At 47.0% G+C, this 13,423-nt stretch overlaps 1 protein-coding gene across 4 annotated transcripts in view; it reads right to left on the bottom strand.

The window, feature by feature from the left end:
* The window catches only part of LOC116989602 (dedicator of cytokinesis protein 7-like), a 145,476-nt gene that overhangs the window by 79,624 nt on the left and 52,429 nt on the right, over positions 1 to 13,423 (bottom strand). For all 4 annotated transcript variants that reach the window (XM_033047150.1, XM_033047153.1, XM_033047152.1 and 1 more), the window contains exon 15: positions 1,235 to 1,352. In XM_033047150.1, the coding sequence (XP_032903041.1) occupies positions 1,235 to 1,352 (118 nt within the window). The remainder of the gene's footprint in view (positions 1 to 1,234; positions 1,353 to 13,423) is intronic.

Raw genomic sequence — 13,423 nt, 5'->3', positions numbered from 1 at the left:
TAGGCCATTCAGCCCATCAAGTCTACTCCGCCATTCAATCATGGCTGATCTAACCTAACCTCATTCTCCTGCCCTCTCCCCCTAATCTCTGACACCCGTACTAATCAAGAATCTATCCATCTATGCCTTAAATATATGCACTTGGCCACTACAACCTTCTGTGGCAAAGAATTCCACAGATTCACCACCCTCTGACTAACGGAATTCCTCCTTATTTCCTTCCGAAAGGAATGTCCTGTAATTCTGAGGCTGTGACATCTAGTCCTGGACTCTCCCACGAGTGCAAAAACATCCTCTCCACATCCACTCTATCCGGGCTTTTCACTATTCTGTACATTTCAATGAGGTTCCCCCCCCCCACACCCCTTCATCTTTCTAAACTCCAGCGAGTGCAGGCCCAGGGCTGTCAAAAGCTCATCGTACATCAACCCACTCGTTCCTGGGATAATTCTCGCAAACCTCCTCTGGATCCTCTCCAGAGCCAGCACATCCTTCCTCAGATATGGTGCCCGAAATTGCTCACAATACTCCGGAACAAGGGGTCACAGTTTGAGGATAAGAGGGAAATCTTTTAGGACCGAGATGAGAAAAAAAAAATTTCACACAGAGAGTGGTGAATCTGTGGAATTCTCTGTCACAGAGGGTGGTTGAGGCCAGTTCATTGGCTATATTTACCATAGAAACATAGAAAATAGGTGCAGTAGGCCATTCGGCCCTTCAAGCCTGCACCGCCATTCAATATGATGATGGCTGATCATCCAACTCAGTATCCTGTACCTGCCTTCTCTCCCTTTAGCCACAAGGGCCACATCTAACTCCCTCTTAAATATAGCCAATGAACTGGCCTCAACTACCTTCTGTGGAAGAGAATTCCACAGATTCACCACTCTCTGTGTGAAAAATGTTTTCTCATCTCGGTCCTAAAAGATTTCCCCCTTATCCTTAAATGTTCCTTAAATTCCCTTAAGAGGGAGTTAGATGTGGCTAAAGGGATCAGGGGGTATGGAGAGAAGGCAGGTACAGGATACTGAGTTGGATAATCAGCCTTGATCATATTGAATGGCGGTGCAGGCTCGAAGGGCCGAATGGCCTCTACTCCTGCACCTGTTTTCTATGTTTCTATGAATGCGGCCCGACCACCATGCGGCCTGTCCATGCATCTTTGAACCCCTGCACCACGACTACACGCACGGCCCCTACAGGACGCAGCGCTGACCACTGGCGCGCTCCTCACCGGTAAGGCACTGTCCGGTCCCTCTCCGCCCAAGAACTGGATCTTCACCGTGATGTTCCGCGCCGAGCCTTGCCGGTTGGAGAAATTGAGGAACTGGGGGTAGATGTAGAGGAGATTCCTACAAAACAAAAACAGACAACATCGATAAATTTAAGGCTGTGACGATATCATCGGCGTTCAGACTCAAGAGCGCTTTTATCGTCAACTGTTAATACCATCGGCCAAGGATCAAGATATCGTTCAGTAGTGGGTACACAAAAATGCTGGAGAAACTCAGCGGGTGAGGCAGCATCTATGGAACGAAGGAATAGGTGACGGTTCCTCATTCGTTGATTGAAGAAGATTTGGCCGCGCCATTCATATATGATGCAGCACAGTCATTTCGATGTGGGTTTAAACCCAGTGGGTCCCCTGAAAGAATCAACGTTGAGTCTCAGCATCAAAGTTGAGTGTGACAGTCTCCAGAGATGCTGCTTGACCTGCTGAGTTACGCCAGCACTTTATGTCTATCTTGCGTTTGTTATGTTTGAGAAATGTGATTTAAAAACATATATATTGGATGAGATGATTGGCAGTGTTCAATTCCTTGCCAATTAGAATAATTTTATTCAGTTGGTCTAGTTAAAGAAATATGATGTCTGAAAGTTACAGAAAAGTACAAAGGATTTAATCATTAAGAAAGAACTGCAGATGCTGGAAATATCGAAGGTAGACAAAAATGCTGGAGAAACTCAGCGGGTGAGGCGGCATCTATGGAGCGAAGGAATAGGTGACATTTCGGGTCGAGACCCGCAAGGGTAAGGGTCTCGACCCGAAACGTCACCTATTCCTTCGCTCCATAGATGCTGCCTCACCCTTAAGGGTCTCGACCCGAAACGTCACCTATTCCTTCGCTCCATAGATGCTGCCTCACCCTTAAGGGTCTCGACCCGAAACGTCACCTATTCCTTCGCTCCATAGATGCTGCCTCACCCTTAAGGGTCTCGACCCGAAACGTCACCTATTCCTTCGCTCCATAGATGCTGCCTCACCCTTAAGGGTGTTGACCTGAAACATCACCTATTCCTTCGCTCCATAGATGCTGCCTCACCCTTAAGGGTCTCGACCCGAAACGTCACCTATTCCTTCGCTCCATAGACGCTGCCTCACCCGCTGAGTTTCTCCAGAATTTTTTGTCTACCTTCGATTTTTCAAGCATCTGGAGTGCTTTCTTAGGCACTAGACGATAATAGTGCAAGGTCAAAAATAATGCCCCCAAATCTATCTAGGGTCAAGGACCAGTCTCACCACGGTCACTCCCTCTTCTCCCCTCTCCAGTCAGGCAAGAGGTACAGAAGTGTGAAAACGCACACCTCCAGATTCAAGGACAGTTTCTTCCCAGCTGTTATAAGGCAATTGAACCATCCTACCACAACCAGAGAGCGGTGGCTGAACGACTATCCACCTCTTCGATGAGCCTCGGACTATCCTTGATCGGACTTTGCTGCCTCTACCTTGCACTAAATGTTATTCCCTTGTCATGCATCTGTACTCTGTAAATGGATCGATTGGAATCATGTGTAGGAAGGAACTGCAGATGCTGGTTTAGAAACATAGAAACATAGAAAATAGGTGCAGGAGTAGGCCATTCGGTCCTTCGAGCCTGCACCGCCATTCAATATGATCATGGCTGATCATCCAACTCAGTATCCTATACCTGCCTTCTCTCCATACCCCCTGATCCCTTTAGCCACAAGGGCCACATCTAACTCCCTCTTAAATATAGCCAATGAACTGGCCTCAACTACATTCTGTGGCAGAGAATTCCAGAGATTCACCACTCTCTGTGTGAAAAATGTTTTCCTCATCTCAGTCCTAAAAGATTTCCCCCTTATCCTTAAACTGTGACCCCTTGTTCTGGACTTCCCCAACATCGGGAACAATCTTCCTGCATCTAGCCTGTCCAACCCCTTAAGAATTTTGTAAGTTTCTATAAGATCCCCCCTCAATCTTCTAAATTCTAGCGTGTACAAGCCGAGTCTATCCAGTCTTTCTTCACATGAAAGTGCTGACATCCCAATCTGGTGAACCTTCTCTGTACTCCCTCTATGGCAAGAATGTCTTTCCTCAGATTAGGAGACCAAAACTGTACGCAATACTCCAGGTGTGGTCTCACCAAGACCCTGTACAACTGCAGTAGAACCTCCCTGCTCCTATACTCAAATCCTTTTGCTATGAATGGCGACAGATGGCACAATGGGCTAAGTGTTCGGCTGGCAACCTGAAGGTGGCCGGTTCGAATCCTGCTTGGAGTGTGTACTGTCGTTGTGTCCTTGGGCAAGACACTTCACCTACCTTTGCCTGGGACTAGAGACGGAAATTAGCTACTGATTGGCTACAATCTCGCATATTTACATGCAAATGTTCATTAATATGCACTGTCCCTATAAACAAATTATATATATATATGAAAGCTAACATACCATTCGCTTTCTTCACTGCCTGCTGCACCTGCATGCCTACTTTCAATGACTGGTGTACCATGACACCCAGGTCTCATTGCATCTCCCATTTTCCTAATCAGCCACCATTCAGATAAAAGTCTACTGTCCTGTTTGCCACCAAAGTGGATAACTTCACATTTATCCACATTATACTGCATCTGCCATGCATTTGCCCACTCACCCAGCCTATCCAAGTCACCTTGCAGCCTCCTAGCATCCTCCTCACAGCTTTAAACCGAAGATAGACACAAAATGCTGGAGTAACTCAGCAGGGACAGGCAGCATCTCTGGGGAGAAGGAATGGGTGACGTTTTCGGGTGGAGAACCCTCATGTATTGCCTTTCCGCTGGCTGGTCAGCACGCAACAAAAGCTTGTGGACAATAAACGGAACTGAACTGAAGAGATGTCCCATCAGACTTGTCCCAGAGCTGGAGCAGAGAGCTACTGTACAGTACATGCCTCTGATCTCCCCGCTGACTGTAGCAACAGCTCGAGAGATTCTGGCAAACTTCCAGATCCCCCCCCCCAAAACTCCCAACCTAACAGACAAAAACACTTTAAATAAATCAGTGAGACTTGAGTTACAGACAGAACTCTGCGTGAATGAAATTATTACTGCGGGACTATTAAATTAATTTATTTATGACGCTCGTTTAAACTAATAACAATGTAGTCTTACTGCCGTTTGGATTGCAGGCTGGCTCCTGCCTGGCTGGCTGGAGAAACTCAGCGGGTGAGGCAACATCTATGGAGCGAAGGAATAGGTGACGGTTCGGGTCGAGACCCGGAAGGGTCTCGACCCGAAACGTCACCTATTCCTTCGCTCCATAGATGCTGCCTCACCCGCTGAGTTTCCAGAAGGGTCTCGACCCGAAACGTCACCTATTCCTTCGCTCCATAGATGCTGCCTCACCCGCTGAGTTTCCAGAAGGGTCTCGACCCGAAACGTCACCTATTCCTTCGCTCCATAGATGCTGCCTCACCCGCTGAGTTTCTCCAGAATTTTTTGTCTACCTTCAATGTTGTTTACCTGGATACTTAGTGTGGGAGGGAACTGCAGATGCTGGTTTAAACCGAAGGTAGACGCACAAAAAGCTGGAGTAGCTCAGCGGGGGCAGGCAGCAGCTCTGGAGAGAAGGAATGGGTGACGTTTTCGGGCCGAGACCTTGAAGGGTGAAAATGAGGACAGGGGAAGTAGTACTGAGAGTCATTCATGTGTGAAGAATGACCTCCATTCAGTGTATCAGATCTGATATCATTCATAGAAACATAGAAACATAGAAAATAGGTGCAGGAGTAGAGGCCATTTGGCCCTTCGAGCCTGCACCGCCATTCAATATGATCATGGCTGATCATCCAACTCAGTATCCTGTACCTGCCTTCTCTCCATACCCCCTGATCCCTTTAGCCACAAGGGCCACATCTAACTCCCTCTTAAATATAGCCAATGAACTGTGGCCTCAACTACATTCTGTGGCAGAGAATTCCAGAGATTCACCACTCTCTGTGTGAAAAATGTTTTTCTCATCTCGGTCCTAAAAGATTTCCCCCTTATCCTTAAACTGTGACCCCTTGTCCTGGACTTCCCCAACATCGGGAACAATCTTCCTGCATCTAGCCTGTCCAATCCCTTAAGAATTTTGTAAGTTTCTATAAGATCCCCCCTCAATCTTCTAAATTCTAGCGAGTACAAGCCGAGTCTATCCAGTCTTTCTTCATATGAAAGTCCTGACATCCCAGGAATCAGTCTGGTGAACCTTCTCTGTACTCCCTCTATGGCAAGAATGTCCTTCCTCAGATTAGGAGACCAAAACTGTACGCAATACTCCAGGTGTGCCAAAACTGTACGCAACACTCCAGGTGTGGTAGCTGATGACCTGATAGCTCATAAGTTCATAAATTCGAGGAGCAGAGTTAGGCCAATCGGCCCATCAAGTCTACTCCGCCATTCAATCGTGGCTGATCCTTCTTTCCCTCTCAATCCCATTCTCTTGCCTTCTCCCCATAACCCCTGAAGCCCTTACTAATCAAGAATCTATCAATCTCAGCCCAATAACTATCCACTGACTTGGCCTCCACAGCCGTCTGTGGCAATGAATTCCACAGATTCACCACCCTCTGACTAAAGAAATTCCTCCTCATCCCCTTTCTGTCCTTTTATTCTGAGGCTGTGTCCTCTGGTCCTAGACTCTCCCACTAGTGGAAACCAAAGATCATCGAGCTGTAATCCGACGCTTAAAATGCCTGCGTTTTATTTCTTTGCTGTAAAATAAATAGTTACACATGGCCATAGCTGGTTACCCTATATTCAGCTAATTGGTTTTCACAGACATTTTATTTTAAACGCGTAAATGATGAATTGCAGGAACAACGTGTTTTTAAAAGAGTTTACTACAGTTGTGATTAGCTAACCATGTAAAACATTTGAAATAGAAACCAATTATATTTTCCCAAACTAAAAATCGAGGAAAAATGTCCTGAGTGTATAAATTCCTAATTCACAATCAACAAACTGCATCGAAACATCAGATTATAATTTGATATTGGACGCCCAATCCAGTAGGAACCGTGACAGTTTTTTTTTTTTTTTTTTTTTCTTTTTCTTTTTTTCTTTTCTTTTTCTTTTTCTTATAGAAACTTACAAAATTCTTAAGAGGTTGGACAGGCTAGATGCAGGAAGATTGTTCCCAATGTTGGGGAAGTCCAGAACAAGGGGTCACAGTTTAAGGATAAAGGGGAAATCTTTTAGGACCGAGATGAGGAAAACATTTTTCACACAGAGAGTGGTGAATCTGTGGAATTCTCTGCCACAGAAGGTAGTTGAGGCCACAGTTCATTGGCTATATTTAAGAAGGAGTTAGATGTGGCCCTTGTGGCTAAAGGGATCAGGGGTTATGGAGAGAAGGCAGGTACAGGATACTGAGTTGGATGATCAGCCATCATCATATTGAATGGCGGTGCAGGCTAGAAGGGCCGAATGGCCTACTCCTGCACCTATTTTCTATGTTTCTATGTTTCTGCGTGCGGCATGCACTTGGGCAAATGAAATGCAACTGTGTTCTGCATTGCAACAATTTCATACATATTGAGCTCGGAGCTGAATCAGTCTGAACGTTGCTGGAGAAACTCAGCGGGTGCAGCTGCGTCTATGGAGCGAAGGAAATAGGCGACGTTACAGGACGACACCATTCAGGAAGGAAATAGGTAACGATTCGGGCCGAAACCCGGAAGGGTTTCGTCCCGAAACGTTGCCTATTTCCTTCGCTCCATAGATGCTGCTGCACCCGCTGAGTTTCTCCAGCATTTTTGTCTAAGAAGACCTTTGAAGCTGGAACGACTTGGGTGGGGGAGGGATGGAGAGACGGGGGGGACGTAAGGTTACTGGAAGGGTTATACTTGACTCTGAATTCAAGAGCAAATGAGCCAGAATAAACAGCTTCACCCTCCAGGCCTGGTAGGAAACCTCAGGCCCCGGTGTAAGCTTGCAGTTCCAACTCCGCATCTGGCATTTAAACGTGCGCCAATCCAGTATTTGGTCTAGATTCTGATCTGTGGGTCACGCATCCAAGCTGCGGTCTCTGGGAGACTGGGGGGGAAAAGTGCCAGTTAAACGTAACAGGCATCGATGGGCGGACAGAACTAGGCTAAAGGGCACAGTTTGTGATGAAACACTATGTGACGCCAAGTGGGAGATTGTGCGTGGGTGATTACACACTGCCATTTAAGGAGTTAGTGAAAAATCAGAATGAGATGGATGTTTCGGCAGGGCTCTGTAACGAGACACCAGGCAGAAGCAGCCCCCTGAAACAGCCACAAATCAAAGAACCCAACAGCAATTAACACATGATCAGCAGGGCTTAAGGAAGGGGGGAAAATACCAGGACCCTGGAAACAGAATCATTATCACCACTCTCTTAACCCTCAACCCACTGAGCTAAATAGCACTTGTGTTTAAGAAGGAACTGCAGACGCTGGGAAAAATCGAAAGTAGGCAAAAAATGCTGGTGAAACTCAGCGGGTGAGGCAGCATCTATGGAGCGAAGGAAATAGGCGACGTTTCGGGCCGAAACCTTCCGTCTGAAGAAGGGATTCGGCCTGAAACGTTGCCTATATCCTTCGCTCCATAGATGCTGCCTCACCCGCTGAGTTTCTCCAGCATTTTTGTCTACCTTCGATTTTTCAGCATCTGCAGTTCCTTCTTCAACATTTTGTCGACTATGCAAGTCTCTTTGCACCAGACTTTTTCTAACCTGATTTTTTTCTCCTCCACATACCGTTCCTTAAATAAACTGAAGCTGTTTGCTTCCTGTGCTCTAGGTAAGAAATATTTTTGTTCTATTTGTTCTATTCTGGACCCCTCCAGAACAAGGGGTCGCAGTTTAAGGATAAGGGGGAAATCTTTTAGGACCGAGATGAGGAAAACTTTTTTCACACAGAGAGTGGTGAATCTCTGGAATTCTCTGCCACAGAAGGTAGTTGAGGCCAGTTCATTGGCTATATTTAAGAGGGAGTTAGATGTGGCCCTTGTGGCTAAAGGGATCAGGGGGTATGGAGAGAAGGCAGGTACATGATACTGAGTTGGATGATCAGTCATGATCATATTGAATGACGGTGCAGGCTCGAAGGGCCGAATGGCCTACTCCTGCACCTATTTTCTATGTTTCTATGTTTCTATTTCTTAACCTTTCTTGAAGTCCAAGTGCGATCCAAAAATCAGCACCGCGAGCCTGTGGTACATGGAGCTGCTTAGATGATGAATAGTTAACAGGGAAAAGGGACTGGACAGTTACTTGTAGAGTCATAGAGTCATAGCAAACATAGTGGAAACAGGCCCATTGGTCCAACATGCAGGCCAACATGCCCCATCTACACTAATCCAACCTGTCTGCGTTTGGCCCATATCCCTCTAAATCTGTCCTATCCATGTATCTGTCAAAATGTTATTTAAACGTTGTGATAGTCCCTACCTCAACTACCTCCCCCAGTTCGTTCCATACACCCATCGCCCTTTGTGTGAAAAACCCCTTGGCTTCCTGTTATTCTTTTCCCCTTCACCTTAAACCTATGTCCTCTGAGAGAAAAAACTTGAGAGTTGTGAATTTATGGAATTCCCTGCCACAGAGGGCAGTGGAGGCCAAATCACTGGATGGATTTAAGAGAGAGTTAGATAGAGCTCTAGGGGCTAGTGGAGTCAAGGGATATGGGGAGAAGGCAGGCACGGGTTATTGATAGGGGACGATCAGCCATGATCGCAATGAATGGCGGTGCTGGCTCGAAGGGCCGACTGACCTCCTCCTGCACCTATTTTCTATGTTTCTAAGACAACATGTTCGGGTCCACCACCGATTTTCGGGCAACTGATGGTGGAGCCTCCTCTAATCCGCGAGAGAGCCCGCTTGAAGTTGCCCGATGACAGCCGAGTAGAAACTGTCCCTGAAGAAGGTTCCCGACCCGAAACCATCACCACCTGTTCCTTTTCTCCAGAGATGCTGCCTGACCCGCTGAGTTACTCCAGCTTTTTGTGCCTATCTCCTGAATCTGGCGGTGTGCGTTTTCACGCTTCTGTACCTCTTGCCAGATGGGAGAGGGGAGAGTAGTGTCCCGGGTGAGACTGGTCCATGATGATGCTGCTGGCCTTGCCGAGGCAACGCGAGGTGCGGATGGAGTCAATGGAAGGGAGGTTGCTTAGTGTGATGGTCTGGGCTATAACATATCTTGGATGGAGCTGTTCCCAAACCATATTGTATACAAGTATGTATACAGGGCCCTAGTGAGACCACACCTGGCGTATTGTGTACAGTTTTGGTCCCCTAATTTGAGGAAGGACATTCTTGCTATTGAGGGAGTGCAGCGTAGGTTTACAAGGTTAATTCCCGGGATGGCGGGACTGTCATATGCTGAGAGAATGGAGCAGTTGGGCTTGTACACTCTGGAGTTTATAAGGATGAGAGGGGATGGACAGGCTAGATGCAGGAAGATTGCTCCCGATGTTGGGGAAGTCCAGGACAAGGGGTCACAGCTTAAGGATAAGGGGGAAATCCTTTAAAACCGAGATGAGAAGAACTTTTTTCACACAGAGAGTGGTGAATCTCTGGAACTCCCTGCCACAGAGGGTAGTCGAGGCCTGTTCATTGGCTATATTTAAGAGGGAGTTAGATGTGGCCCTTGTGGCTAAGGGGATCAGAGGGTATGGAGAGAAGGCAGGTACGGGATACTGAGTTGGATGATCAGCCATGATCATATTGAATGGCGGTGCAGGCTCGAAGGGCCGAATGGCCTACTCCTGCACCTAATTTCTATGTTTCTATGTTTCTATCTCATTGAAACATATAAGATTGTTAAGGGTCACGCTAGAGGCACGAAACATGTCCCTGATGTTGGGGCACCCATTTTCTATGTTTCTATGTTTCCTCTGCTTCTCGATTCCCCTACTCTGGGCAAGATATTCTGTGCGTTGCCTGGTCTATTCCTCTTGTGGTTTTGTAAACAAACCAGTTTCATCTTTCATCTGCCACTCTCTATCTCCCGTACACACTCTCTCTCTCTCTCGCTCCGCGCGCACACACATCGCGCGCCGCACACACACCCGCGCTCAGCACGCGAGGCACTCGCGCGCACACGCGCGATCCCCGCGGGCGCGAACGCGAGCACCGTCGGGCGAGCACAACTCGCTAGCGAGAGACGAAGCGGCGAGAGCGCTAGCGAGAGCAAAAACACGCGAGCTCACTCACACTCTCTCTGCGCTACACACTCGCTCCTCTTGCTTCACTCGCTCCGCTGTTCTCTCACACGCTCTCTTCTCTCCCCCTCTCTCTCACTCTCTCTCTCTCTCTCTCTCTCTCTCTCTCTTTCTCTCACACTCTCTCTCTCTTTCTCTCACTCACACTCTCTCTCTCCCGCTCCCTTTTTCTCACATACGCGCTCACACAATTGCTTGCAAATGTTACTGAACACAGCATTTATTCTTCAGGCTGATTTTTCCCCCCCCTCTGGAACTAAATCCAAGGTGGTGGTGGCTCCAACACTGCTCGCTCCATCCCATCCCGCCCAGCCACGGTTATGTAACCAAGGAATACGGTATCAATTTATAAGAAGAATCCACCCTCTGCTTTTTTGGGAAATTGCGCAAGAACACAGGCCTATCGAACGTCCCGGCTTCAATCCCATTAATTTTGTCGCCAAGGAGGGTTGTGCAATCGAGAGAGTGAGAGTGAAAGTGAAAGAGGGGAAATGAAAAATAAAAAGGCAGAAGTTCCTAATCAGGCATTGCTCGGGATTACTCTTTGTTTAATTGTTACTTTTTCATTCACTCTATGTCATGCGTTGTCTTTCTGCTGACTGGTTAGCAGGCAACAAACGTTTTTCACTATACACGTGACAATAAACTAACTTTACTAATCTCTCTCGACATCTCTGTCTGTATCTCTCCCCTGACTCTCAGTCTGAAGAAGGGTCTCGACACGAAGCCCCAACCATTCCGTCTCTCCAGAGATGCTGCCTGCCCCCGCTGAGTTACTCCGGCTTTTTTGCGTCTACCTTCGGTTTCAACCAGCATCTGCAGTTCCTTCCCACACACGACTCAGGGCTGTTGGGCGTTAATTCCAGTTATCAGATCCAGAAATCTTAAATCCCTTGACTGCCAATTCTCTCCACGCAAATTTAATACAAGGTACACAAAAATGCTGGAGAAACTCAGCGGGTGCAGCAGCATCTATGGAGCGAAGGAAATAGGCAATGTTTCGGGCCGAAACCCTAGGGGTTTCGGCCCGAAACGTTGCCTATTTCCTTGGTTTCGGCCCGATCACAGTGAGGAGGTGCCTGGTGAACTCCTCACAGTGAGGAGGTGCCTGGTGAACACAGTGAGGAGGTGCCTGGTGAACACAGTGAGGAGGTGCCTGGTGAACCTGGTGGATGTTAATTTGTGTTTATTGTGTGCTTTTGTCATTTTTACTATATGTAGGACTGCAAGGCAACAAAATTTCGTTCATACCGCAACATCTGAATGACAATAAAGGCTACTTTGACTTTGAAACGTTGCCTATTTCCTTCGCTCCATAGATGCTGCTGCACCCGCTGAGTTTCTCCAGCATATTTGTGTACCTTCGATTTTCCAGCATCTGCAGTTCCTTCTTAAACAAAATTTGATACACATCTCAGCTAGTTAGGACAGAAAGCAACCAGAAGCCAAGTGGAAATTTCAACATCCCACCCAGTTTTTTTCCCCCACATATGTAACTCGTTAGACCAGCATTAACAAAACGTCTTACTCAGGAACTTAATGGACAACTGGTTCAATGTCAGAACTGTGACTAACGGTTCATGAAATTGACCATGTGGGAATCATAAACCATGATTTCAAATTATATATCTATAAATGCTAACAGTAACTTTTTTTTTTTTTGTCTTTTAAATAGCTTTTCTGAAGAAAGAACACAGATTAAAATATGAAAAAGTTGCCATATTCGAATTTAATCGACTGAAGCCAACCCTGATCTTTCTTCAAAGGAAACTTCCCCTTCCTGCCAGCGAACCACCACATGCATATTCCCCAATCTTCAACCATCCTCTTAAACCCCAAGGTAGACAAAAGTGCTGGAGAATCTCAGCGGGTGCAGCAGCATCTATGGAGCGAAGGAAATAGGCAACGTTTCGGGCCGAAACCCAAAGGAAATAGGTAACGTTTCGGGTCGAAACCCGAAGGGTTTCGGCCCGAAACGTTGCCTATTTCCTTCGCTCCATAGATGCTGCTGCACCCGCTGAGTTTCTCCAGCAATTTTGTCTACCTTCGATTTTCCAGCATCTGCAGTTCCTTCTTAAACTCTTAAACCCCGAGTTCCTTTGGAGAGGTAGTTCCAAAAAAAAAAAACCCTCATTAAAGCAGCCCTTGGTCTCAAAAACCGAAGGAAATCCAACGTCCAAAGCAGACAAACTTCCAAGGCACAGAGTGGGAAAGCATTTATGTCAAGAGGGCTGGAATACAAAAAACAGAGATGTAATTCTGAGGCAGACACAAAATGCTGGAGTTTACTCAGCGGGTCAGGCAGCATCCCTGGAGAGAAGGAATGGGCGACGTTTCAGGTCGAGACCCTCCTTCAGACTGATGTCAGGGGAGGGGGCGGGAGAAAGATAGAATGTAGTCGGAGACAATTGAGACTAGTGGTTGAACTGGGAAGGGGGGAGGGATGGAGAGAGAGGGAAAGCAAGGGTTACTTGAAGTTAGAGAAGTCAATGTTCATACCGCTGGGGTGTAAGCTGCCCAAGCGAAATATGAGGCGCTGTTTCTCCAATTTGCGCTGGGCCTCACTCTGACAATGGAGGAGGCCCAGGACAGACCTCTGCCGCCTTCTGTGGCAAAAAATTCCATCACCCTCTGACTATAGATGATCAAGGAAACGGATAAGATACTGAAGAAGGGTCCCGACCCGAAACATCACCTTTACTTTTCCTCCAGAGATGCTGCCTGATCCGCTGAGTTACTCCAGCACTTTGTGTCTTTCTTTGGTGTCAATCAGCATCTGCAGTTCTTCGTTTCTACATTGATTTTTTTTCAGCTAATCTGTCTGTGCTATGCAAGTCTCCTTTGACCACAATAGAAACATAGAAACACAGAAAATAGGTGCAGGAGTAGGCCATTCGGCCCTTCGAGCCTGCACCGCCATTCGATATGATCATGGCTGATCATCCAACTCAGTATCCCATCCCTGC

The sequence above is a fragment of the Amblyraja radiata genome, chromosome 29, assembly GCF_010909765.2.
Source record: "Amblyraja radiata isolate CabotCenter1 chromosome 29, sAmbRad1.1.pri, whole genome shotgun sequence".
NCBI classification, from domain to species: Eukaryota; Metazoa; Chordata; class Chondrichthyes; order Rajiformes; family Rajidae; genus Amblyraja; species Amblyraja radiata.
This window is presented reverse-complemented; position numbering and strand designations above follow the sequence as displayed.